General features: G+C 56.8%; 1 protein-coding gene across 2 annotated transcripts in view; it reads left to right on the top strand.

Moving 5' to 3' along the window:
* Positions 1 to 6,760: 6,760 nt before the first annotated feature.
* Positions 6,761 to 25,981, top strand: part of LRP5 (LDL receptor related protein 5) — a 108,594-nt gene continuing 89,373 nt past the window's right edge. For both annotated transcript variants that reach the window (XM_030833262.2, XM_030833261.2), the window contains exon 1: positions 6,761 to 6,857. In XM_030833262.2, the coding sequence (XP_030689122.1) occupies positions 6,773 to 6,857 (85 nt within the window). In that variant the 5' untranslated portion in view covers positions 6,761 to 6,772. The remainder of the gene's footprint in view (positions 6,858 to 25,981) is intronic.

Below are 25,981 nucleotides of genomic sequence, written 5' to 3'. Positions count from 1 at the left end.
AGCACAGGCTCCGGACGCGCAGGCTCAGCGGCCATGGCTCACGGGCCCAGCCACTCCGCGGCATGTGGGATCTTCCCGGACCGGGACACGAACCCGTGTCCCCTGCACCCGCAGGCGGACTCTCAACCACTGCGCCACCAGGGAAACCCCCTTTTGTCTCTTTTTATCCAGAAAAATCCCTCCACCTTTTTTTTCTTTTAATAATGGCATTGATGTATTGAGAATGATTTATCATTTTAAGTGGCAGGCACAGTGCCGGGCCTGCCCTGTACTTTGGCCCTCCACGTGCTTGGGGTGAGGGTCCTGCGGAGGAGAGCCTGATTCCTCCAGCCCGAGGGCGACGGACTCGCTCCTGTTTGCCTTGACCTTCCCAGCGTTAGCTCTGAAAGTTCTGTGTTCTGCGAACCCCTCAGTTCCGGGCAAACCGAGATGGCTCATCACCCTAATTAGTCCACCGCCCACCTTGAGAGTAGAAAAGCGTCCCCTTCAACCCGAGACTGGCAAGAGGGGCTTCGAGGAACCAGGTGAACATACGTTCCCTGGAGCTGTGGTCCGGGTGGGGGACAACGCATGGGTCTGCTGCTTGCTCCATGCCTGACAAGTTAAAGGCCAAGGTTAGTGCTGTAGCTGCCTTGCCAGCCGTGGAACTGGATAGGTAGCCATGTTTCCAGGACGACTGGTCAAAGGCGTTATGTCCTGGGGGTCAGGCACCACCTGAGAAATATCTAAGGTCCCACAAAGAGCCTCAAAGAGAAAGATTAACATTCAGGATCCCCCAAACCTACAGGGTCCCAGTCCCCTCCGGCCCTCCCTCCATCCCCAGCCCCAGCCTGGAGTAGGAGAGGGAGGCGGAGCTAGCCCTCCCCCACTGTGGCTCCCCTGCCTGCAGCCCAGTTGAGCTGGAGGAGGGGAGAAGCTGTCACTTTGAATAAACTTCCGTTTTCATCATTAAACCAGAGCTGGAACTGCAGCTCCTGGGCTGACGCCATTCCTGGGACTAGAAGGCAGCCGCACACCTGTCTGGCCCAGGTGTCCATCCAGGTGCAGGGAAAGGTCTTCCTGCCTTGCCCTGTGGAGTCCTGCGTGTTCAACTAAGTGAACGTGGTATGCCTGGCCTCAATAAAAGCCAGGTGTTTGCAAGCCACCATGTAATTCCAGATAGCTCCTCAAGGTCAAGGATGATGGGCCGCCCACTAGGTCCAGTGGACACGTGTCCATGCCCATCCCACTCATCTGGCAGCGCCACACGTGGCCCTTCCCCTCCAATCACTGTCTTCCCTGGCTCCTGGGAGCTGCTCTCTTCTGGTCTTTCTCACCTCTGAGCTTGGGGGGCCCCAAACGCTCAGCCCTTGAATCTCTTTCTTCGTAACTGTTCCTCTGGGACCATGGCCTTAAATACTGAAGACTCCCACGTTCCTAAGCCCAGCCCAGCCCTCTTCCCTAAAGCCCGGTCCCTGCCCACGCTACTCCTCCACTGAGAAGTCTACTAGAATCTCAACTAGACAAGTTCAAGGTGGGACTCCAGACCCTTCCATTCACCAATGCTTTCGTCTCAGTGAATGGCAGCCCCTCAGCCGGCCTCCTTGGTCCCTCTCCTGACCCTTCAGTCTCTTTCCCACACAGGAGCAGAGGATCTATAACATGGAAATCAAGTCCCATGGTCCCTCTGCTCCTGGCCCTCTGATGGTCCCCCAGCTTACTCAGAGGAGGCAGCTCCCAAGACCCTGCAGAGCTGGCCTGCTGCTCTCTGACCTTGGCTGTCTCAGGCCCTCTGGCCCCTCACTGTGCCTCAGGGCCTTTGCACGGGCCTTCCCTTCTTCCGGGTCTCTGCACAAATGTCACCTTCCTAGGGAAGCCTTCCTCACCCCTTGCCCTGCTTTACCTTCTCTAGAATGGGTATCACCCCGCTAGAGCAGGAGTGGGCAAACGCGTCTATAAAGGGCCGGTGGGTAGACACTTTAGGTTCCACAGGCCACACGGCCTCTGTTGTGACCACTCGCCTTTGCCGTTATCATATAAAATAAGTTGGAGATGATACCCCTGGACAAGCCCTTACCTCTCTGACCTCAGTTTCCTTCCCTGACAAATGAGTTTGTGAAGATTAAGGACTGTGTTAGACTCCTGTGGCCGCCATGACAAACCGCCACCAACTGGAGGGCTTAAGACAGCAGCTGGTCCTCTCTCACCATCTGGAGGCCAGAAGCCTGAAATCCAGGTGTCCGCAGGGCCGTGCTCCCTCCAGAGGCTCTAGGGGAAGACCCTTCCTCACCTCCTCCAGCGTCCGGGGGCTCCAGGCATTCCTTGGCTTGTGGCTGCCTCCCTCTGTTCTCTACTTCCAGTTTTGCATGGCCCTCTCCTCTTCTGTTATCAGACAATGTCATTGGATTTAGGGCCCACCTGGATAATCCAGGGTGACCTCCTCCTCCTTCTTTTCTTTTTTTGCCCTTGCCACGCGGCTTTGCGGGATCTTAGTTCCCTGACAAGGGGTTGAACCCAGGCCCTGGGCAGTGAAAGCCTGGAGTCCTAACCACTGGACCGCCAGGGAATTCCGTATCATTCCCATTTTATGAATGAGGAAACTGAGGCTCGCAGAAATGAGGTTCACCTGTGTCCTTCACACCCCAGCTGTCTCCGTAGAAACCAGGAACGCTACCTACTAAGCCTTTGCACTGCCCACCACCGCACACCGATGGCAGCCCTTCCTTGCCTGCTCCTGGTGCAAGATGCTGGGCACTGGTGCCACTGCAGGGAGAGGTCTGTGGGGATCCGAAGGATGGCCAGTCAGTGGACGTTCCCACTGCGCGCCTCCACTGAGCTGCCCTCGGGAGGACGCCTGAGGCTCAGAGGGCCCGGAAATGCTGGAGCTCAGGGCACACCTCTGACCACAGCGGCCAGGCCTGCCGGGCGGGAGGGCTCGCATGCCCAGAATAACTCACCAGAGTCAGCATGTTCCAGCTTGGGAGGGAAACCAAAGAGGCACTTTTCCCCAAGTGTCATGGGGCTGAGACGTCAACCACTGATGGGCCCTAAATGGAACCCAATTGAGGCCCTGTCCACAGAAACGATTAGATCCGACAGGTGCTGAGCCCCGCCCTTGCTTCATTGTGATGGAACTCACATCTGAGCAATGAACTGAGAGTGAACACTTCCAAACGCACGGCCTAAGAAAAGTGTGGTAGCGTGATGATCTGTGAGAGGCAGCCTTCTGGGGAAGTGGAAGCTTAGCACGTTCTCTGGTTGCTTCTTACATTAGTGAAGAGTCTAAAAATTACTGCCCTTGTGAGGTTAGAATTCTGCAGAATCAAATAGTGCTTCAATCTCATTGTTCTTTGCAAACAGCTTTTCTCAAAGCTCTGATCAGAGTCAGGCAACTTGGGCTATCGTTCTGATGCCTTGAGACCCGGGGCACAGTCCTTTCCCTCTCAGGGCATCTCTGGTGGCCCCTGCACAGCTGACATCCCACAGGAAACCCTGGGGCACCCCAGGAGATGCTGCCAGCTCTGCCATTCCCTGACTTAAATGGCCTCGTCCGTATTTACTGAATTCTCCCATTCTGAGACTCAAGCTTTCTATCTCCCTCTTTGAGAATAAAGAATCCCATGGTGGGCTTCCCTGGTGGTGCAGTGGTTGAGAGTCCGCCTGCCGATGCAGGGGACACGGGTTCGTGCCCCGGCCTGGAAGGATCCCACATGCCGCGGAGCGGCTGAGCCTGTGAGCCATGGCTGCTGAGCCTGCGCGTCCAGAGCCTGTGCTCCGCAATGGGAGAGGCCACAACAGTGAGAGGCCCACATACCACCAAAAAAAAAAAAAAAAAAGAATCCCATGTAATAACTGTAAATGGAAAGTAACCTTGAAAAATTGTACAAATGTAAAATATTTTTAAAAGATTAAAAAAATTTAAATCCAAGGGTAGTTACTTCTTTCTGAAATTAACTGGGGTGTAATAGAACTAGTGACTACGTACAATAAAAATGTTCCAAATTTGAAAAAAAGAAGAATCTCAATGTCTGTCAGTTTATATTCTTGGTTCACTTTCCTTTTAATCATTTGCATAACTGAGCACAGGGTCTTCATCTTCTCCACATTCTTTCTCAGATTTAGAAACTTGACTTGAACTTTGGACCAGCTGTTGTAATAAATGTCCCCTAGCAGAGCCCCTATGGTGGGCCACCCTGGGCCCCCTTCCCCTCATCCCCACAGCCAGTGCCCTTAGCGAGTCCCATGAGCTCTTCCTAAAGCATCCTGAATCCAGTGCCTTCTTGCCATTCACGATCCCCCCATCGCTACCCATCCAAGCTGCCATCTCTCCTGGGTGCTACCATGGTATCCACCTGCTGACCAGTCTCCAGCATCCTCTCTTCCCTCCTGACAGTCCTGTCCCCACTCAGAAGCCAGAGTGCCCCTTACATAAACATAAATTGGGACTTTCCAGTTCACTCGGTCATTCAACAAACATTTATTGAGCACCTACTATGTGCCAGGCCCTGGTATAGGCTTGGGGGATACACGTGGAACAAAACAAGTGAAAGTTTGTTCTTGTGGAAGGAAGAAAGATAAGTAAACACTAGTATGTCAGATGTTGGTCAGTGCAAAGGAGAAAAGTGAAGCAGAGAAATGGGGCAGGAAGTGCTGGTGAGGATGGGCGGTGGAGGGGGTGTGGTTTGCAATCTCCAAAGCGGGTCAGGGAAGGTCTGGCTGGGGAGCTGAAGATGTGATGGAGTAAACCATGTGGGTAACTGTGGTAAAAGAGTTCCAGCACAGAGACCAGCAAGTGCAAAGGCCCTGGGGCAGCAGTGTGTGCTGTGTGCATAAGGACCAGCAAGAAGGCCACCGTGGCCAGAGCCGGGTGAGGGAGAGGAAGAAGAGTGCATAAGGAGGTTGGGGAGACAAAGGGAGAGATGTAGCCAGATCAGGCCCTGTAGGTGCCATAACGCCTTTTGGCTTATATTCTAACTGGTATGGGAGCCATAGCAGGTTCTTGAGCAGAGTAGGGATGTGAGCTGACTTGTTTTGACAGACTCACTGGCTGCTGTGAGTTTAGGTTGAAGGAGGTCAAAGCTGGAAGTGGGAGACCCACTGGGGTGAGATGTGACCCAAACCGGGGTGGTGATATTGGAGGTATAAGAAGTGTTAAGAGTCTGCCTCTATTTTGAAAGTAGAGCCAATAGGATGTGCAGCTGCTGTTGGGCATAGGGTGTGAGAAAGGAATCGGAAAGGATTTTGCTACAGAAACCCCTAAATGGCTTCCCATTGACTTGGGATAAATTCTTGACTCCTTTTCCAGGTCTGATATGCACCGGCCCCAGCTGGCTTCTCTGACTACTCCATCTGCCCATGCCACTCCTTGGTGGTAGCTCAAACGTCCCTACCTCTCTAAGTAAGAATTTCCCCAGACATTGCAGCGCAACACGCTTCATGTTTTGGGGCCTTCCTTGGTCTGTTAATGGTGTTTTGGTTTGTTTGTTTTGGTTTTAAATTTATCTATCTTCTTTTTGTTTTTGTTTGTCTCCTTCCCTACAATATAAACGCCGTGGGCCAGAAACATTCTGCCTGACCACTTGCTTTGTAAAGTCGTCATGAACACGTGAAGAATGCCTGCACCCATGTAGTACCGGCTTATTCATGTGAGTTGCCTATAGTTGTCTCAGCACCTGCAAGGTAAGCATTGTTCTCACTGTTCTATAAGGGAGGAAAGTCTGCCCAGAGAGGTTATATTTGGACCTACCCAAGGGCACACCTAGTTCTAGGAAGCCACAGAAGCAAAGTTTGAACTTGGGCCTATGGGTTCCAGAGCTTGTGCTGCCCCTTCCCAGGCCTTCCCGTGCTCTGAGGGTTCAGTGGCTGAACTTGATGCTTAGGTGGGCACGGCGGAGGGGGGGGATGGGTCGGGGGTGGCCGGGCTTGTTGAATGATCAAAGGTGAGGTCTGCCATCCTAGAGGCCGCCTACAAGCATATTTGGAAGAACAACGTGTCTACCGCTCGGCCTTCGAGTACCATAATTAACGTCTAGGGTACACATTTAGTTTAAAAATAAAACCTCAACCCCCCACCCCGTCCCACCCCACTTCCCAGCCCGTGCAGCCCCCACCTGACTCCATCACCCGCCTCTGTCCCTGCCCTGCACCGACTCGCGGTCGCCCTCCCCAGTGTGAACAGGTGTCGCAGGGCCGCCCCCGACTGGACCCCGGCCGGGGTGGCTGCGGTCGCTGAAAAGCGCACGCACCTGGCTCGGGGCCCCTGGCTTCCAGCCCAGAAACTGCCTCACTGTGTGCTCTCGAGCAACCCCCTTCGCACGCTCCGCCCCCGTGCCTTAGTTTCCCCAACGGTCAAGCCCGGTCCCGGCAGCTCTACAGGTAACACACCTGCTTCCGGGACTTGATCGGCCCCTGGGCCCCGCGGGGTGCAAACCCGGCGCCCGACCCCGCGCCCCCGCGGAGCCCCGGCGGCCGGCCCCAGGGGGCCGGGGCCCCAGGCAGAGCCGCGGGGACCTCGTGCGGCGGCCGCCTCGCCGCGGGCCGGCTCCGGGGGGCGCCCGCTGGAGGGCGCGGCCGGCGCGTGGGGCGCGGGAGGGCGGCGGCGGCGGCGGCGGCGGCGGGGGGCGGAGACGCGGAGCGGCTTCCGCTCCCGCGCCTCCTGCCTCCTCCCCCGTCGTCCTGGTCCGCGGCGCCCGAGGGGGGAGGCGGCAGGCGCCCGGAGCCGCGCGAGGAGCCGCGGCCGCCGCGCCATGGAGCCCGAGTGAGCGCGGCGCGGGCCCGTCCGGCTCCGGACAACATGGAGGCGGCGCCGCCCCGGCCTCGGCCGCCGCCGCTGCTGCTGCTGCTGCTCGCGCTCTGCTGCAGCCTGGCCCCCGCCGCGGGTAGGTGGGCGCGGGCCGGAGGGACAATGGCCCGGCCGCCCCGCGGCCAAGTGCGCGGCGCCGCCTCGGAAGCGACTTTGGAAGTTGGGGGCGAGTTGGGGCGCGCGCCGCGGGTCCCCGCCGCCCCCCTGCCGCGCCCGCTGCCCGGGGGCTGCGCGCGGGCCCTTTGTCTAGCGCGCCCGAGCCCCTCCCGGGGAAGCCGGGTCCAGTCCCGCGTCCCTGGCCGGCGAGGAGGGCGCGCGGGCGGCGTCGACCCCGCCAGGTGCGGCGCGGGCGGGTCCTCACCTGCCCGGCCCCCGGGGCGCGCTCGGAAGTGCGCCCGCCCGAAGCCCGCCGGCCGAGGCCGTGCGGGGACCGGGGGGGACCCCGGCCCGCGGGCACGCACGGAGCGGGGACTTTCGGCCCGGAGGCAGGCCTTGCCGCCCTGTGTCGGGAACTCCTTCCCGACCCTGTTTCCGATGGCCGCGCGGCCGGCCTGCGAGCTCCGGGAACTGATTTAAATTGCAGAGAAAGTTCTGAACCGGGCGCCGGGCGGCCTGGCCTGTGGCGCTACCCCTTTCACCTGAGTTGCTGTCGGTTTCCAAACGGACTGACACCTGCCAGGTGCCCGGACGACCCGTCTGGCCGCTGGGGCCCCAAACAGTGACACCCGGCCGGTGTCCACCCCGGGCGCCGGCTGCGTGGGGCCGCCTCGGGGTGACGTGGTCCCAGCGCGCGGCGTGGGGCCTCAGCTGGACACCCAACCTTTGGGAGATCGGGGACTGGAGACCTTTCTCTCCAACTTTTGGTGTGTCCCAAGGGGTGGAGTTGAGGTCAGGAGGACTCAGGAAACGAAGCGCCTTGTGAAAAGCTACACATGTTCTTTTAATTTGGAGATTGCCATGTGGTTTTTGAAGCAAGCCTCTCGCTACCTAAATCATTCTCTTCCGACGTGAGTGTTTTGTTTTTCTGGAGTGTGGCTGGCCAAGTGGACACGGGAGTGCGAGTCCTGTGCTCTCCAGGCTGCTGTTCTGCTGCGGGCAGTTGCGGGTGGGTGGGGGGCGGCTCCGGTCCCTTTGTCTGGGCCTCTTTAAGGCAAACAGCTGTCTCCCTGAATATTTCCAGTGTGGACACTGCAGGGAGGTGTCCTGGCCTGGCTCTGTGGTCACATTCCCAGCGCTGCGGCCCCTCCATTGAGGTTTGGGGAGCGGAGAGGGGGTAGTTTCCTCAAGCCCTCTCCCCTCCCAGCCCAAGCCCGGAGACTCTTGACGGTTTCACCCCAAATTTGCCTGTGTCTCGGGAGCGTGTTTACATTATTGGCCCTGTCTGATACGAGCAAAACAAGGTGACGACAAAACAATGACAGTATCTGGGTAGTTCAGGCCAACCCTGCTCCTTCTCTTTCCGGAAATGCCTGGATCACGGAGGCAAAAGGGTTTTTTTTGGGAAGATGTTTGTTTTAAAGGTGGGGTTTCTCAGCCGGCTGCGTTGCTGTTCACTGTGTTGCAGTCTTGGATTTCCTGGACCTTTGGGGTGATGTTGCTGGGCTCCAGTGCCTGTCCTGCGGTTCGAGCCCCCAGGGAGAAGGAATCACATCTGTGGAGTTCAGTTGTGCAGGAGGCAGAAACAGACTCGATTATTTTAACGTTAGAAAGCGTGTCGACGCGAGGTTTTTAGAGCACCGGCTGATGTGGAAATCTGGTCCTGAAATGGGACGAAAAGGAGGGATCTTGCTGCAGAACTCTTTTGACTGTTCTTGACATGTCATGTCCCTGATCTCTGTGTTAGATTTATGCCACAGTCCGGAGTGGAGCCAGTAAGTTGGTAGCTAATTATTTTTCCTGATTGCTTCCTGTTGCCATTTGAAGCGGTGAGCCCACGGAAATGCCTTTGTTCTAGTGGTCCCGGTGCTGGGAATGGCCTGCCCCAGCCCCACGGCTCAGGCCTCTCCCTTTTAGCCGCACAGAACTTGCTCCAGGACTGCCCCCTGGGTGGTTACTGCAGATGCTTACTGCCTGGCCCACGGGGAGGGCCCGGCAGGTGGGTACTGAGTTAACTAATTGCTGCGGAGAGTCCGCTGAGAGTTCCCCTAAAGGACCCTCTGCTTCCCAAAGCAGGGCCCACGTGCCTTGAACCCTCCCGTTCAGTTCCAAGAATTTACCCAGTGTACCCACATGATCCAGCATTTGCTGTGGAGATCCCGTCATATTTGGAACCCGTTTAATTTCAGCTGCACTGTGTCACCGCTCAGGCATTTAGCAGAATTTGCACACGGGATGGGGGTGTGTGCAGTTAGGTGAGGACTCAGCGTGCCTTCCTGCCCCACAGCTTGGGCTTGCCAGGGCCGAGGGCGGGGGCTTTGGGGTCAGATCACTTGGGTCGAGAGGCTCAGTACCTGTTTGACTTGGGACACCTTACTTAGCTTCTTTGTATTCTGTGTCCTCACCTGGTCCCCCCACCCCCCAGCCAACATGGTCCGGAACGTTAAATGCTGCCTGGGAAACCCTTAGCACCATTCCTGGCCCGGGTGAGGAACCGGTGGTGGCAGAGCTGCAGTGCCTGTTGTGTAATGGGGTCCTTGATCTTTCTGCCTGGAAGGTCTAGAAGCTATTATCACACAGTCCGGATTTTTCTACTGTGTGGGACCTTGGACCTCTAGCCCGCTGTCTGACTTGTTTATCGCTGCAGCACTGGGTGAGGGTTCTTGTGGTGGTTAACAGTGTGGGCAGAGCCTCGCTTGTCGGGGGAGCTTGGGCAGCTGACTCCACCTTTGTGTACCCTAGTTTTCTCTTCTGTAAAATGGGTATAACAATACTTCCTCCCAATAGTTCAGTGAGTTGACGCGTCCCTGTATCAGGTCTTATTATTGTTGCTGCTACTCTTGGTGCCTGGTGAAGCCCTGGGGAGAGGATGGGACGGAATGGCAGAGGAGGCCCGGGCCTTCGCTGTCGGGGTGTCCGGTTGACGGAAAGGCAAACAGAAGCTGACTGTGCAGCTCTGGGAGAGGTGGGCTCAGTCCCAGAGCCCTGTCCTCGAGAACTGGCGGGTCTCTGCTGAAAGAGGCCGGATCGCGCTGCAGAGTCTGGACATGGTCCAGAGAGCGATGGAAGCTTCCGGAGACTTTAGTTGGAGGAGGGGGATAGGAAACGCAGGGGAAACGTGTTGAATTGATTTTTTTTTTTTTAAATTGAGGTGAAAATCACGTAACATAAAATTAACCATTTTAAAGTATACCATTCAGTGGCATGGAGTACGTTCACAACGCTGTGAAAGTTCCCCTTCTGTCAAGATAAAAACATTTCCATCACCCCAGAGTAAAACCCTGTACCCATTAAACCATAACTTCAACGACTTCCCATCCGCCGATCCCACGAATCGGGGTCTCTGTGGACTCGCGTGTTCCGGACGCTTCGTGTACAGGGAATCATAGGCTGTGCTGCCTTCTGCGTCTGGCTTATTGAGCGGGATGCTTTCGAGGTGCGTCCACGCTGTAGCACTTGTCACTGCTCCGCTCCTTTCACGGCTGAACAGCCTTCCGTCACGTGGAGAGAGCACATTTGCTCATCCGTCCACCTGCTGATGGGTTGACCTTGCTTGAGTACTTCTCCCAGTGGGCACAGGATGGGAGCCGGTTGTCCTTGCGGGGTTTGGACAGTGGAGGCTGTTTAAAGCTGGGCCGGGGACGTGAGCAAATTAGCTTCAGAGCTGGGAGAGCCGGGCCAGGGGACAAGCTAAGGGCCCAGGGCTGGCCTCTGGCAGGGGAGGGGCGCTGGGAGGTGGACTTAATGCCATGTTCATAATTACAGAAGCCCTGGGAGGAACTGGACATCTGCGGTTTAGGAGGCCTCTGGGCTGGTCACTTACCACGCTCTCAGAATGGGGAGCCTCTGACGGAAGCAGGGGGCCACGTGCAGCCCCTTCCCCTGCTGGGCCTGGGACACATTTGTGCAGGAAGCAGTGACCTCTCTGCTCTGCAGGCATCCTGGTGACAGAGTGGTTCCAAGCGCTGCTGACAGCTGTGGGCGGCAGAGGCACAAAGAGCCGGCCCCCTGGGCCCACCCGCCGCTGCGGGCTGCTCTCTGCTTTCTCTTCAGCTCAGGAAGTGGTGGTCTGCTAACTCTTGGCCTCAGTTTCCTCATCCACAAAATGGGGACGATGGCGTGTACCTTGCAGGGTGCTGGCTGGGGTTCAGTGAGGAGGAAGCTGAGGCGGGCCATCATGGGAAGGACGTGGTGGCAGGGGGAGTCCTGCCCTAGGCGGCCGTTTCCTTTTAAAAGAGTCCAAGGGTCAGAGTCCCAGACACCATCTTCCAGTGGGGGACTGGGAGAGGGGAGGGGTGTTGTGGGCATGTTGACCTCAGGCTCCAGCAGTGGTGGCAGCTGCCTGGGGCTGGAACCTCAGGGTCTGATCGTATCTGTGCCCAGGGTCACATGTCCGCTGTCCTCTGTCCCCCTGACTCAGGATCTCTTTTGCCCAGGACCTTGGGAAGTTGTCCTGGTGACATCGCCTGTGAGCCCTTTTGCAGGGCTGGGAGATACTGTACTTGCTGAGTATTTTCTTATTTTCTTGGTTGGTATTTGATTCAATGTAGATTTTTTTCAGTGCTTTCAGTTTGCCTGCATGTAGTTTTTCTAGTGGTTAAACTGAAGCCAGGAGGTGCCTCATCTGCCCACCCCCGGGCCCCACTGCCCTTTCTCTGCTGGGCCTGGGCCGTGTGGCTTCCCCGAAGGCCCAGCCGGCTCCACCCTTACCCCTCTGGGACCCTGCACTCTCAGGTCTGGAGTGTGGCCTCCTGAGGCTGTGGCAGGCCCCAGCTCCGCCATCCCGGCCTGCTTTTTCCCACCCTTAAGTATACAATTTAAGAGCGGCATTGATTACAGTCACAATGTTGTGTGACTGTCACCACCATCTGTTTCCAAACAAAATTTTTAGCACCCCAAACAGAAACCGTATCCATTAAGCAGTCACTCCCCAGTTCGCACTCTACCCCCAGCCGCTGGTAACCTCTGTTCTTCTCTTCTGTGTCTGTGGATTTGCCTTTTCTAGGTATCTCATATTTGTGGACTCACATGATGTTTATCCTTTCGTGTGTGGCTTATTTTAATACTTTGTTTATCCATTCACCTGTTGCTGAACACGTGGGTTGTTTCCACCTTTGGCTATTGTGAAATGCCACCGTGAACACGGGTGTGCAGGCATCTGTATGAGTCCCTGCTTTCACTTTCGGGGGATATACCCAGAAAAGTGAAATTGCTGGATCACACGGCCATTCTGTGTTTAATTTTTGAGGAACGTGAAACTGTCTTCCATAGCAGCTGCACCATTTTACATCCCCGTCAGCAACACACAAGGGTTCCAGGTTCTCCCCATCCTGGCCAGCGCTGGTTATCTTCCCTCTGTTCGGTCCTCACCAGCCTAGCAGGTGTGAAGTGGTGCCGCACTGTGGTTTTGACTTGCAGTTTCCTGGTGGCTTATGATGTTGAGCATCTTCACACGTGCTTGTTGGCCACTTTCTTTTACAAATATGTGTATTTTAAAATGCAAGACCTACATGAATACCTATAAACAGCTTAGACCCTTAACTGCGTGGTACCTCTTTCTGGGAAGACCAGTGTCCTGGTCAGAGATGACCGCACCTTCAGCACGTAGTTTAGCGTGTTATTTTTGTTTTGAACGTGTACTCGTATTTTTAAAAGCTAAGTGGTATTTTGTAGTACGGGCACACCGTATTTCATGGCTTTTACCCGCTTGCGGAGCACTTAAGTTTTTCCAGGCTTTATTGCTATTACAGGGCGTGACACAGTGAATAACGTTGCATATGCATCTGTGCACGTGCATACAAGCATTTTTGTAGGATACCTTCCTTGTCAAAGAGTATGTGCATTTATACAATATTTTTTTAAATGAGTTAAGACCATGTGCTCTTTTGTTTATTTGTTTGTTTTTTGGCTGTGTTGGGTCTTCGTTGCTGCGTGTGGGCTTTCTCTAGTTGCGGCGAGCGGGGCCTACTCTTCGTTGTGGTGCGTGGGCTTCTCACTGCGGTGGCTTCTCTTGTTGCGGAGCACGGGCTCTAGGCGCATGGGCTTCAGTAGTTGTGGCATGTGGGCTCAGTAGTTGTGGCTCACGGGCTTAGTTGCTCCGCGGCATGTGGGATCTTCCTGGACCACGGCTCAAACCCGTGTCCTCTGCATTGGCAGACGGATTCTTAACTACTGCGCCACCAGGGAAGTCCCATTTATACAATTTTAAAGATACTGACAAATTCCTCCAAAAAGGCTGCACCAATTTATACCCTACCAGGCATCTCTGAGGGTACATACTTTTCCTTCTCCTTTCGGTGCTGGGAATCACCAGATTCTATTTCTAAAAATCAATTTGGTTAAAAATTATAACACATTTGGTTTGCACTTCCCTTCATTACTGGCTTATGTGCAAATTGCCTACTCTTATCCTTGGCCCATTTTCCTGTTGAGTTGCTTATCCTTTTCTTATTGATTTGTAGGAACTTTTTATTTGGTGTGGACATTCATTCTTTATTATATTTCTTCCAGATTTTTCTTCTGATCTGTAGCTAGTCCTTCATCCTTGTTTCTGGTGGTTTATTATGACGAAGACATTAGAAAGTTTCATGTAACAAAACTCAAGTCTTTTCTCTTATGGGTTCTGGGTTCCATGCCTTGTTTCTCTACCCCGAGACTATAAATACATCTTCCTTTATTTTTTTCCAAGACTGTTATTATTTTGTTGTTTTATATTCAGACATTATTCTGTTTTTTCGGTTGGGAGGAGGAACATGGTATGAGGTAGGGATCTGAACTGTCCCCCCTGTAAGTGGATAGGGAGTTGATGGCATGGCCTGTCCTGTCCTCATTCATTTAAAATGCCACTCTTTAACTTGCAGTGTCCGCAGGTGCTTGGCTCCTTATTCTGGAACCTTCTGTCCTGCTCTCTTGACCTGTGGCTGTCTTTCTGTACCAGCCTGCTGCTGTGTTAATTTCCATAGCATCATAGTATATTTTGAGGTCGACTGTGCAATTACCCCTTCGTCGCTCTTCTCGAAAAACTGTGTTGACTCTTCTTGTGCATTTATTCTTTGGGGATAAACTTCAGAGTCAGCCTGTGAGGTTCTGTCCTTTGATCCGGGGACAGTAAACGGTGACATTCAACAGGTGTCGGAGGGCTGGACTTCAGAAGTGGCCTCTGACCAGGCAGGCTGGTCTCCGTGAAGGAAATCCACCTGTGGCTGCCGCGGAGCTGGCCTTCGCATTTTGGGTGCCTCCTGGCATGTGGCGTGTGCTTCAGAGGCGGTGTGTACGCTGGATTGCCTGGGACGCGCCTGCTCCCTGGCTCACGCCAGCGTCTGCTCAGGAAACAGGCTCTAGTGCAGCTAATCCCAGCGCTTGCCCAGAGGCAAATATCATTACTGCGTGAATGATGGCTCCCCTCCCCTCGTTCATTCCAGAGCAAAGTGTGAGCAACTTTAATAATTTCTTCCCTGGGCTGTACCCTCTATTAACCCAGATGGGGAGGCGGTACCTGCCTAGGTAGGTCCCCAAAACTCTCAGGAAATTGCTCAGTGGGCATTAAAGGTCACCTGAGTGCATGGCCCCGGCCCGGAACTTGAGCCCCGGGGGCCTGGGTGCTTTCCAGACTTGCCGCGCGCGGACAGCTGCCACCTGGGACTCCGCCCTGGAAGGAGCAGGCGTTGTCCACGATGGGAGCTGAGGGGATGTCCTCCCCGCAAGCCGGTTGTAGGTCAAGGTGTGTTCTCCAGCTGGCCTTTGTGGGGGAGGCCGTTTCTCTGAACTTTCCCCAGAGTGAGCTTGGTTCCCCGAAGGAGACTGAATGCGGGGAACCGGGGTGCGGCAGGCGTCCGTCTTAGCCCCGCTGGATTCCTCTTTACTCAGGCCGGAAGCGGGGAGCACTCTGATGACCGTCCGTCCTCTGCTGTCCAGATTCAGGCCTGTCTCCGTTCCCTCCCGCACCCAGACCCCCCGGCTGTGAGGCTTCCCCCTGGGGCCTCCACAGTTACCCCATGGAGGACTAGATTCCAGGTGGAGGATTACATCAACTTCTAGTTGGTCTCTGCTTTCTAGAACCTTCCCCTTGCCCGTTTATCTTTCACTCTGGCCAGATTAATTTTTCTAAAACTAGTTTCATCATATCCTTCCCTTTCTAAGAAACACTACACTGGTTTCGTGGTGTCCAGAGTTGGAACTTTTTGGCCCAGTATTCCATGCTGCCACTGAGGATGTGCCTCTGCTGTCCGGGGTGAGCACTTTTCCAGGCAGATCCATCTCCTTGGAGTCCAGAACCTTTCATGGTCCACCCAGCCTGAGAGGGCCTGGAGGACAGATAGTCTTCATCTTCGTCCTTCTGCCTCTGGCCTGGTGTCTGGTGTGTAGTGGACGCTCAGCGTAGCTGCCCTGAGGATTCCCGAGGCCTTGTCTGTCCAGGGAGCGGATAGTTCCCATCCTTACTTCCTCCGGCCCCTGAATCTACAGCGTTGCGAGCTCCCGCCTGCATCCCAAACTCCAGCCTGGCTTTGTTTCCCAGATTGTGAAACAACTGTCCTGCTACATGACAAAAGGCTTCTGGGGCCAAGTGTGGGACCCCCCTCCCCCCTCTAGAGCCCATATTTCTGAGGTCTGGATTCTAAGATGGCCTGCAGCAAATAAAGCTGGCCTTTATTCTCCTTCAGGAAACCCAGTGCATCCTAAACGCACTGGACTGCGATGTCCTGTGTCCACGTGACGCCTCCCCACCTTCCGCAGCCCGGACTGAGACGTGACAGTGGGGCCTGGCGCCTGCATCCTTCACCTGTCATTTTTATCGTCTTTCAAAAAACTGGAGAACATTTTCAGTCATGCAAAACACGTAGAAATAGTGGTACAAGAATTTTTATGCTAAAAAAGGTTTCTGTGCTTTTGAGTTACAACTACAGAGTAGGTAGCTGAGTGACAATATTGTTGATGAACTTTCAGGAGTTTAAGCATTAAGAGGGCATTGCCCTGGGACTTCCCTGCCGGTCCAGTGGTTAAGACTCTGTGCTTCCGCTGCAGGGGGCACGGGTTCGATCCCTGGTCGGGGAACTAAGATCCTGCAAGCCGCGCAGCGCATCCAAAAAAAAAAAATTTATTTTTACGAGAACGTTGCCCCTTCAGGGTCGCGCCCTTGAGCATCTGAAGCTTGTTCCAGTCGCGTTGTCACTGCCCGGGTCTCTGCATGAGTTTACTGAGCCCTGGTTGACTCCCGGGGCCCGTGCTGTATTGTGGGTGGGCGGCTCCCGAGCCCGGCCGCCGTGGGCCTCCCACTGCTGCCCTCCCTTTCAAGAGGCTCTTACACCGGTCGTGCCCACCGCAGCCTGGGTCCTTGCCTGGCTCCCTGCTGCAGCTCGTAGGCTGCCCAGAACCCACAAACTGCTGACCGCTTGCTCTGGGTGCCGCCGGGGGGTGGTCTGTGCCGGCTTTCACGGCGTCGTCAGTGTTGGCAGAGTTCTCTCCGAGTGGAGTGTCAGCTCACAGGGCTGAGATGCTGGCTGTCTAGCTCTGCCGGGGCGGGGCTGGGGGCGGTCCAGGGGACCCGTGCGTGTGCCCCTGCCCGGGAGAGCAGGGTCCTGGTCACCATGGTGCAGGCGGTGATCTGCCCTCGAGGCAGCCCGCCCCACACCTCCCTTCAGAAGGCACTGGAGCAGTGAACGGTTCAAGATGTACAGAGGATTGCCCAGAGCCGAAGAGCAGTTTCCATCCTTTTGGCTACCAGGTCTAGCTTTTTAAAACTTTCCCCTTTATTTGGAAGGAGTTTATCCTTCCAAGGAAAGTACATTTGGGAAGTAGTAACCTTTTCTCCTTATTGATCCCAGACACTCACGATCACCAAGCCGGGCTGCTGGGGCTTGCAAGGTTTCCATCAGCCTCTCGCCGGGGAGTTTCCATTTGGCTTTTCAGCCGTGAAAGTGCCTCTTGGGGCCAGCACACCGCGTGGCCCCTTGGGCTGTGGGCCCGGACTGGGAATAACTGATTTGGAGGATGAAGCGGGATCTGCTCCAGGATCCAGGAAGGTCGGGCTGCAAGGTGGGCCCTGGGCTTCAGGCAGCCCCCTTGCTCTGCTCCACCCACGAGGATCCCAGAAGATGCACTCAGAGCACCTGCCAGGCGAGCCTTTCTCCCCCGGCCTCCTGTGTCTTAACATCACCGGCCTTTCTGGAGCTTCTTGTCTAGGTACCCAGTGCCCCGCCCTGCCAGGATGGACGGTGGCTGAAGGTGGGACCCTACCCCCCACACCGCCCCCCAGCCCTGGATGCCTAGAGGGTCGTGTTAGGGACTTTGGACCTGTGAAGAGAGAGTTCTCCAGAAACTCTGGGGGTGTAATCACTAGTCTGATCTCACTGCAGTAAGGTTTAAGGTCTCTGGATGGCTGGGATCTCAGGGGATGCTGTATTTTCAGTGGGGAACTGGACAGGGTTAGGGTTTTTCCGGACTTCCCTGGCTGGTGTGAGCAGAGCAGGGTGGTGACGCAGATGGGGGGGTGCCCAGTTAGGAACGCGTTCCGATCTGTGAGGGACACCAAGGGACACATTTGGTTCAAGTGTCCCCTGCCCACTCTTCGTAGATGTGAAGAGGACAGGTGGGCCTCGTCTGCCCCTGCCTACCCGTAGCACCTAAGGCCAGCTTGGTCCCTAGTGGACACTCGGGAAGGTCACCCCACCGTGGCACACGTGGCGTGATGTGTTGTCCCCTCCAGCAGCCGTGTCCAGTGCTGGCCTCCGAGCAGACCCGCTGTCTCAGGCACCCCTGGACAGAGGACACACTGAGCTCCCGGCCTGCTTCCCTGTCGTTCCCCCCCACCTTCGGTTTGCTGTGAACAGCTGAGGGAGCTGCTGGAGGAATCCCAGCCGCGAGCCTGGGGGCCCTGGGGGCTGCCCGCCCAGCCTCCCCGGCCTGGAATCCCAGGGCACAGCAGGCCCCTCCCACCTGTTCTGGTTCGGTTCACATTGCTGGCTCGCTCCCAGCTCTGCAGCCTCGAACGAGTGAGCTACCCCTCTGGCCTCAGTTTCCCCACCTGTTGGGGTGTGTGTGGGGGTAATCGTAATGCCACCACATAGACACACCTGAGGATGCAAAGAGGTGAGGCCAGCGCCCGTGGGCCCTCAGTAGTTATTAGCTATTAGGGTTACTACGCAATCATAATTGTTATTCTCTGGGGCAAGGGCCCTCAGGGGATTCTGGAATCAGGTTCAACTCCAGCTGAACCGTCTCAGCTCGGCCCACTCAGTCCATCTCTGATGAGAAGGTGAGTGTTGAGTTGCGTTCATTGCCCCGAGTGGCCTGATGGCTCCAGTCCTGGACTTGCTTCCTTGCCGAGGTCAATCCGGCATTTATTTTGGAGCTGGAAGCCTGGTGGGGTGGGTGCCGGGAACCCTGGGGCTGCGGCCGCAGGTACAGGTATCTGAGGGCAGCGTCTCTCCTGGAACCTGTGCTCTGTTAGAGGCGTGGCCAGGAGGGTGCGGCCAGGAGCTCAACCCCTGCCTCTCCCTCCTCAGAGGATGTTGTCGGAGACCCTGCTTCCTTCTTGCCTGAGCCAGCCTGACCGACCCTCGGGGTCTCCTCTCTCATCGGCTGGCCAGCATCCCCCTCCTCCCAGCCCCCCAGCATCGCTGGCCTGCCCGCCCCCGCTTCCTACCCCGTCACCTTCCCCGCTGAAGGCGGACGAGGCAGCCCAGGTGCTGGCTCTTCACCCCCAAACTGAGGCCCCTACTCCTTGTGGCTCCCCTCTCAGCGCCCTTTACCTTCAGGGTGGAGCCGCTGCTCCTGTGCGGCCCTGAGCCCCCCGCCCTCCCTCCGTACCTGCCCTCTGCACCTGCTCAAGTGGGACCGGCCTCCTCCTTGACCTGGGAGGCTCCCGGCTCTCCTGACTCTGCTGTTGCCTCTGGCCCGTGTGCCCGGCACAGAACCAGGCCCCTGGGAGCGGGATGAGCACAGGCAGGCAGGGGCTCCATCCTCATGGCTGGCACCGGCCAGCGGTGACTGTACCGGTGAGGGCTGTGAAGGGCCTTCCTTCCCGCTCCTGCTCCCCGGAGGTGCCCCCTGGACCCCGTCTTCCTCTGGATCGGTCTCCCTTGCGAGAAAGCACGGAGGCCTCTCTCCCTGAAATGTTTACCTTCTGGAGGGCTATTGCTCCACTCCTCCGACCGGCTCTAGAGGCAGGGAGGTCAGCCTCATCTCTGTGGTCACTGATGAAGCTGAGGGGCAACGTGAGTTTGTGGAGTGACCCAGTGATGGGACGCGCCCCCTTCCTCCACCCCCAGACTCAAGGCTTCATCACGCAGGAGACACGTAGCTCCACGCTTAGAACCCCTGAGGCCCCCCCAGAGCCCAGGTGGTCCTTGTGAGGAGGGTTCCCGGGGTGGGGGGAGGGAGCGTGGACTTGGGCTGTTGGGTTGTTGTGTGGCTACAGATGGGTGCACAGGAACGATTGCCTTCCCTGCCCACCCCGGCAGGTGGGAACCCGGGGTGGGAGCCCCAGAGATGAGCAGGAGGCGCTGTCGGCCCACCAGCCTGTTCAGGCTCGCCCTCCGGAGCAGTGTCCCGCTCTCTGGGCCCTGCTCCCTCTGCCTGAGAAGGAGGGGCAAGGAGCATCGGGCTGCAGCACGCCATCTGTGCTGCCCGAGGACAGAGGGGCTGTCCTGGGACACACGAGGGGACCCAGACAGAGGCCGAGGGGCCGCGATCCTCCTGGGACGGTCACGGCAGTGCCTCAGGGGGCGGTCTCCCCCTGTCTGGTTGCTGCCCCGGTGTCTAGCCCTTTTGCAGAGAGTTCTGGGGTCATTCGATGGCCCCGTGAGGTAAAACGAACGGATTTCAAGTGTGGAGAGAACCTGAGCGCTTTGATCTCTCGTCGTTGATTGGCTGAGTGTGACTTTGGTCACCTTGTGCCTCACTCTCCTGGTCCATAAAATGGGGTGATGGCAGCCCCACCTCCTATGAGGACCAGGTGACATCGGGTGTGACTGACTCACGTGCTGTGGTCAGATGTGGGGAAGTGAGAGGCATCCAGGCCCAGGGACTGAGCGAGGGGCTGGGGGAGGGGAGGAGGGGGGCTCCTCCAGGTTTTCTCTTTGGTGAAACCTGCTCCGTCTTTGCCTACCTGTCTGCAGGGTCCCCAGCGTGCTGCACGAGCTCAGCTGGGGCCCCGCGAAACCCTAATCGTGGGCTTCTTCACGTTCTTATGAACCTCCAGACCTGATGCCCAGCTTGGTTCCAGAAATAATCAGTGTGCTGGTCCTCGGCGCTGGACTTCACAGGCAGCCCGCAAACTCACATAAATATGTGGAATTGAAAACTGACAGCTCCTCAGAGAATGTCAGCGTCCTGAGCGGCTTCAGCTGGGGCCGGGGGCAAGAGGTTTGAGTTTTCTTCTATCTGATGGTTTTCGTCTGTCCCCTTCTGTCTGTGGGACTAGGTGTCCTGAGCCCGAGGTCCTGTTGGCTCCTGGGGGAGTCTCTGGGTCCTGGCACCCAAGTGGCGGCTTTTTTCCTGGAGCAGAAGATCATTGGAAAACAGGGCCTCCCCATTTTGCCCCAAAAGAAGGAGATTTTGTGAATGATGGTCAACTTGGCACGTCCTTATTATCATTATTTTTTTGCTACACTTAAAGAAAAGCTGGTACAAAGGTATGTTTGTTTCTGAAGCGTGTTTCCTTTCCCAGATGTTCTTTTCTGCTGATTCCAAAATGCATTCTGAGCTCACCTCTCCAGTTTCCTCTCTGCGGGGCAGAACAATGAGGTCTCTGTAACCACACGGGGAACACGCCGCCTTCCTTGCCAGTGGGCATGGGGGGAGGTGGGACGATCCCACCTTCCCCCACCTCGGTGGAAATGACCAGTCCGTGCCAGCCTGGTGAGAGGCCCTGGCTGACTGCCGGAGGCCGGGCGGTCTGCTTGCCTGTGGGGGGGGATTTGAGGGTTGGGACTTAGAGGCACAGGAGCCTGCACCTTTGTCCCCAGTCCTTGAGTTAACCGCGTGGCCTTCGCGCTAAATTCTTGTGTCTGCATCGCGTTTGCGGACCCTGGGACTTGGTACTGTCTCTCTTACCAGGCGTTGATCCGGCCCCTTTCCTCTTCTTTTTGTCTTGTACCCAATACCAGTCCTGTGCCAAGGGCAGGTCTCCAGGACACAGTGCAGATGCAGAGTTGGCTGGAGAGCCAGGTAGAACCAGGTGGGGCGTCACCATGAGCCCAGGGGCTTCAGGCCCTCCTCCGCTGCTTGGCCTCTCGCTTCGTTACTGGAGACACGGGTGTGTGTGTGCTCCTTGGGGGAGCTGTGAACCACACGGAGGCATGTGCGCGCTCACACACGCACACACGTGTGCGCACACACGGTACCCTTAGAAGGTCCTCCTTGCTTGACTCCCAGGGACAGCTAAGTGACCCTGAAAGCTTGCACTTAGGGCAGTTCTGATGCTGGTCTCCATTAGGAACGACCCCTATGGATCACTGTATTTGAGGCCTGCATTTAACGAAAATCTTTATTTTTTGGTCAATACATCCTGCCTCAGAACACCCGAGATAGACATCTCTAGACGTGATAGATCAAAATAGCTCACATTTATTGGAAACTCAGTGCCCCAGGCAGGTTCTGAGATGTTCATCGATTGACTCATTGAATCCTTCCGGCCTCTGTGGGGGCGGGATGCCATCAGACCCCATCACACAGGTGAGGAAGCTGAGGCCAGGAGGGCCTGGGGAGCTCTCCGGGTCATACGGGGACTGCAGTGGGCAGACTGAGGCTCCAGTGCCCACCTCTTCATTGCTGTTTGAATTGGCTGACGAGCCACAGTGCGTTTAAACAAGCGTGGCGCTGAGCCCTCGGCGCTGACAAGGAAACAGGCCTGGAGGGGGCAGTGCCGTGAGAACCCCTCTCCGGGGTGGCCCGCCTCCTGTACAAACCTGGGGTGCCACCTGGGGCCTGTTTAGGTTGGGGCCTCGGGCCTTCGGCTGAAAGCCACTGACTTGCCTTCTGCCAGAATGGACAGGCGTTGTCATCCTCCAGGGCCCGAGTCAGTCCCCATCCCAAGACCTGTCTCTCCATCTTTGCCGTGGCCTTGGGCCGCTCCCGGGAGCCTGGCAGGCCAGGAGCCATGGAACCGAAATGGTATGTAATCAGAATGCTATATTTTGTCGAAAATAAGAATGTTAGGAATGGGCTGGTTTCTGGCAAGTCAAACTGGGACTCTGAAATACATATTTTTCCTGCTCTGCCCTGAACCTTCTAATTAGTGAGAACGCACATGGGCAGACATAAATCAAATGTCATATTCCCTGAAAACTTGCCCTAGGTATCACTGAGTGGGTAACATCCCGCCGTTGCTGAATCAGGGCTTGCAGAGTGAGTGCATGTGTGGGGGGGTGTCGGGGTGTTTGTGGGTGCAGGGGAGGGAGGGAGGGAGGGACAGAGGTGCCTGAGGTGAGCCCTCACCACCTGTTTCCTTCCCTCTCAGACCCCTGGGCCTCTGCTTCCGGCCCCCCCAGCCCTATCTGCACCTGCACAGCCACTGCAGGGGAATATATATATTTGCCCAATTAAAACATAATTATGGGGGAAATGGCTTTCATGGAGAAGCGCTTTCCCTTGCAGGAAAATCTCCGCTGTGCAGTGTTGCGTAGACCCCGGCTTCCACCACCGATGGGCTACAGTAATGGACTCGGTTTTGGGAAAGGCCATCTGTCTCTGCTGACTGGCCCTGGCGTGGGATGTGTCCTCCCCTCACTGGTGTTCGGACTGGACTCCAAACAGTAGTTGTGAACCAGCTCTGAGTGGCCTGTGGGCCGGATGCGAACACTCGGCCTGGGGGTCCCAGTCAGTTGGGTCACCGGTTCTGTGCTGCGTTGGTCGTGGAGGGTGGACCGATGCCTTGGAGACTGTTGGGTCGTCTGTGTCCCGGGTGGTGTGTTGTAAGCGATTTCCTCGTAACCAGATGGAGGAAGCCTCCCCACCTAGGCTGGCAGCCACCGGCCACAGCCGGAGGGGCTCCTCGTGGCAGCTGCATGTGTGGGGTGAGTGAGGCCCCCCCCAGGGAGCCCCGGATCTCGGTGGCCATCAGCCTCCTTGTCCGTGAAAGGCGGGGGAGGCAACTGCGGGGTGGAAAGTGAGGGTGCGGAGCTGAGATCACCAACATCCTAGGACCCCAGGTTTTTCAGAACGTATCCCCTGGGCCAAGGGTAGAAACTACTTGTGATCAGATACATCTGGGGAGTCCTGGGGCTTAGGAAGTGAACTAGGTTTCTCACTGCGGGACTTCTCAGAGCCTTGAGACTGGTGGTCACGTGCCCCTGTGTCCCCCTCTGCCTAGGCAGCCTTGACAGGTTGGGGAGAGAGGGCGCTGACTGTCCTGCGAGCTGGATTGTGCCCAGAGTGACACACGGCATCGCCGGCACTGCTTTTCACGGTCACCCTCGCTTTGGGGTGGCTTCTTCAAGCTGTCACCTCTGCATGGCGGCCCTCTCTCTCTCCGAGGACCGTGTGGGATGACCCAGCGTCCTGTTTGAGTCTTAAGGTCAGAGTAAGCTCCCGGCCATTCTCATCGAGGGATTTTGTGTGAGGAACATAAATGTTCCTGGAGGTACTTGTTGTTGCTTTGGGGCTTTGTCCCCTCACACAGATTTAGTCTAGAGTCCATAGGATTTTGGGGCAGGGGAGGTGGTGGAGGGAGAAGCCCGGCGCAGCATCGGGGCTCCACCCCCACCCCTGCCAATTGCATGCTGCGTGGCCTTGCTATGTGACCTTGGTGACCCCTGTGCTTTGGACACCTTATCTGCTAAAAAAGGTAGATAAGCTAGCTCCTCCCTCAGCAGGGGGTCATGAGGGTAAGTTGGGCAAAGGTAGAGGGTGGGGACCACACAGCAGGCGTTTCTTCCTCTGCCTGGCCCCCTTGAGTCTGTGGTCCCCCGTGGGTGTTGGGCTGGGGGCTGGGCGCTGGTGGTTACCACTTGCAAGGTGGGAGGCTCGGTGACAATCTGATATCATCCCTGGGGTGACCCTGGGCTGGGGGTGACCCTTTGCTGGGTGGGAATTAGGGCCACACGGTCATTCCTGGAACGGGCCAGGTCAGCTGGGTCGGGACCCTCAGGGTAGCCCTTGGGGGCGGTTGGCTGCCCTGACTGACACCCAGGGGTCCCTCTGCAGGCACTGGGCCTGGATCAGGTTCTGACCCTTTGTCCCCCAGATCTTCCAGTAGCTACCAAGCCCAGGCTCTTCCCAGAACGGAGGTTCGGTCCTGTCCTCAGCATGGCCAGTGTGCCCTCCTGCCTGCCCTGGGGCCTGAGTGGCCCCGTGTCAGGGCCATAGCCCCCCGTGCAGGGGACAGCCCCCCAGCCCATCTCCCTGTTTCCTGAAGCCCGGGAGGCCCGCGTCCTAAGGTTCTTTGTGCTCTAAGGTGTCGGAAACAAACGACCTCATTTTCTTTTTATCTTTTGCAGCTGAGTTCTTCTTTCCTGCTCCACCCCGCCCCCCCAAACCTGTCCCCCGACCGTTTCCTGTTCACCTGCTTCCCTGACCTTTGAAATGTGGTCCCTGCTTCCCTGACCTTTGAAATGTGGACCCTGCTCGGGAAGCTTGCCGGGGGCCTCTGGGTTAATTACCACCTTCCTATAGGTTGAGTGCGCGCGTGTGCGTGCGTGCGTGCGTGTGTGTGTGTGTGTATGTATGTATTAGAGAGACTGGGATGGGGGCTGGGGAACATCAGAAATGGGGGTGACCGAGCTGGAAGGGAGAGGATTGTCTCCAAGCTGAGTTGGGAGCCTGGGCCTGGCTGAGGGTCGGGGCGGTGGGGGGGAACGTGCGGAAGGGGGTGGGGTGGGGTGGGGAGGCAGGTGGGGAGGCACTGGGAGCCGGGCAAGTGTGGGCTGAGTGCGGGGAGCAGGGTGAGACCACATGGCTGGGCTGGGACGGGGGTGGGGGGTGGCCTTTGTCCCGCACCCAGCCATGTGCACAGACCTTAGGAAAGCAGGTTGGTGAATCCACAGCTCACCTGTCAGCCCGGGGCGAGCGTAGGACTTCCAGTGTTCCGGAAGTGTCCTCGAGCTCCTTCCCAGCCCTCACCCGTGCGCCCGGCCCCGGGAGCCACGTTCTAGTTGTGTCTGTTCCGAGCGCCCCCACCGCTGTGGTCGCGATAAAAGCTCTTTATAACCCGAGCAGCGTTGGTTGGGGAAAGGCAGGCTGTCCTTCCGAATGGTTTACCGTTGTCTGCCCGTCGTGGCGACATCTGCTACAGATTTGGGGCGAAATCTGGCGTTTCTTCGTTACTTGTATGCGAATGGCAGCAACTCAATCAATCGGTCATCATCAAGACAGCGCCTGGAGACTTCCCGGGTGGCGCAGTGGTTAAGACTCCACGCTCCCAGTATAGGGGGCCCGGGTTCCATCCCTGGTCAGGGAACTAGATCCCACATGCATGCCGCAACTAAGAGCCCGCGGTCCGCAGCTAAAGAGCCCACGTACTGCAACGAAGATCCCGCACACGAAAGATCCCACGTGCCACGACTGAGACCCCATGCAGCCGAATGAATGAATGAATGAATGAGTAAATTTAAAAAAAAGCACCTGGAATGGGAAGGGTGGACCACCGCCCCTTTGGCAGCCAGCCCTGTTCTGCATGGGGCTGTGTGGGTGACACCCCCATCCCTGCCCTGGGGAGTGGGGTGTGGCCCGCCTGGTGAGGGTACACACAACACCCTCGGGGAAGCGGGGCAGGCTGGGAGGGCTCCCGGAGGACCCAGGCTTTCATCTGGGCCAGGCATAGCCACCAGGGAGGGTTTGGTAGGAGTGGGGGCGGTGAAAGGCTTGGGGGTGGAGAGGGTGGGGTCCGTGCAGGGGAGCCTGGGTGCCTGAGGCCATGGTGGGGGGACAGAGAGAGGAATTTGGGGATATTCCCTGGCTCAGTGGGTTCTGAGATGGCTGGGTGGGGGCTGTGATAACTCAGCCGAGGTGGAAACTGGGGAGTAGAATCGTTCCCGGGCGTTCGGAGATGTTATCAGAGATTCATCACTCGGGCTCAGCCCTTTCAGGCCTACAAGTTTGAGTTTGCTGAACTCTCCGTAAAAGGCAGAACATCTGTTCAGTTAAAGGAAACCCAAGGTTTTATTATTG

This window comes from Globicephala melas, chromosome 8, assembly GCF_963455315.2.
Source record: "Globicephala melas chromosome 8, mGloMel1.2, whole genome shotgun sequence".
Taxonomy (NCBI): Eukaryota; Metazoa; Chordata; class Mammalia; order Artiodactyla; family Delphinidae; genus Globicephala; species Globicephala melas.
The sequence above is the reverse complement of the archived record's forward strand: the minus strand, read 5'-3'. Positions and strand labels throughout refer to the sequence as shown.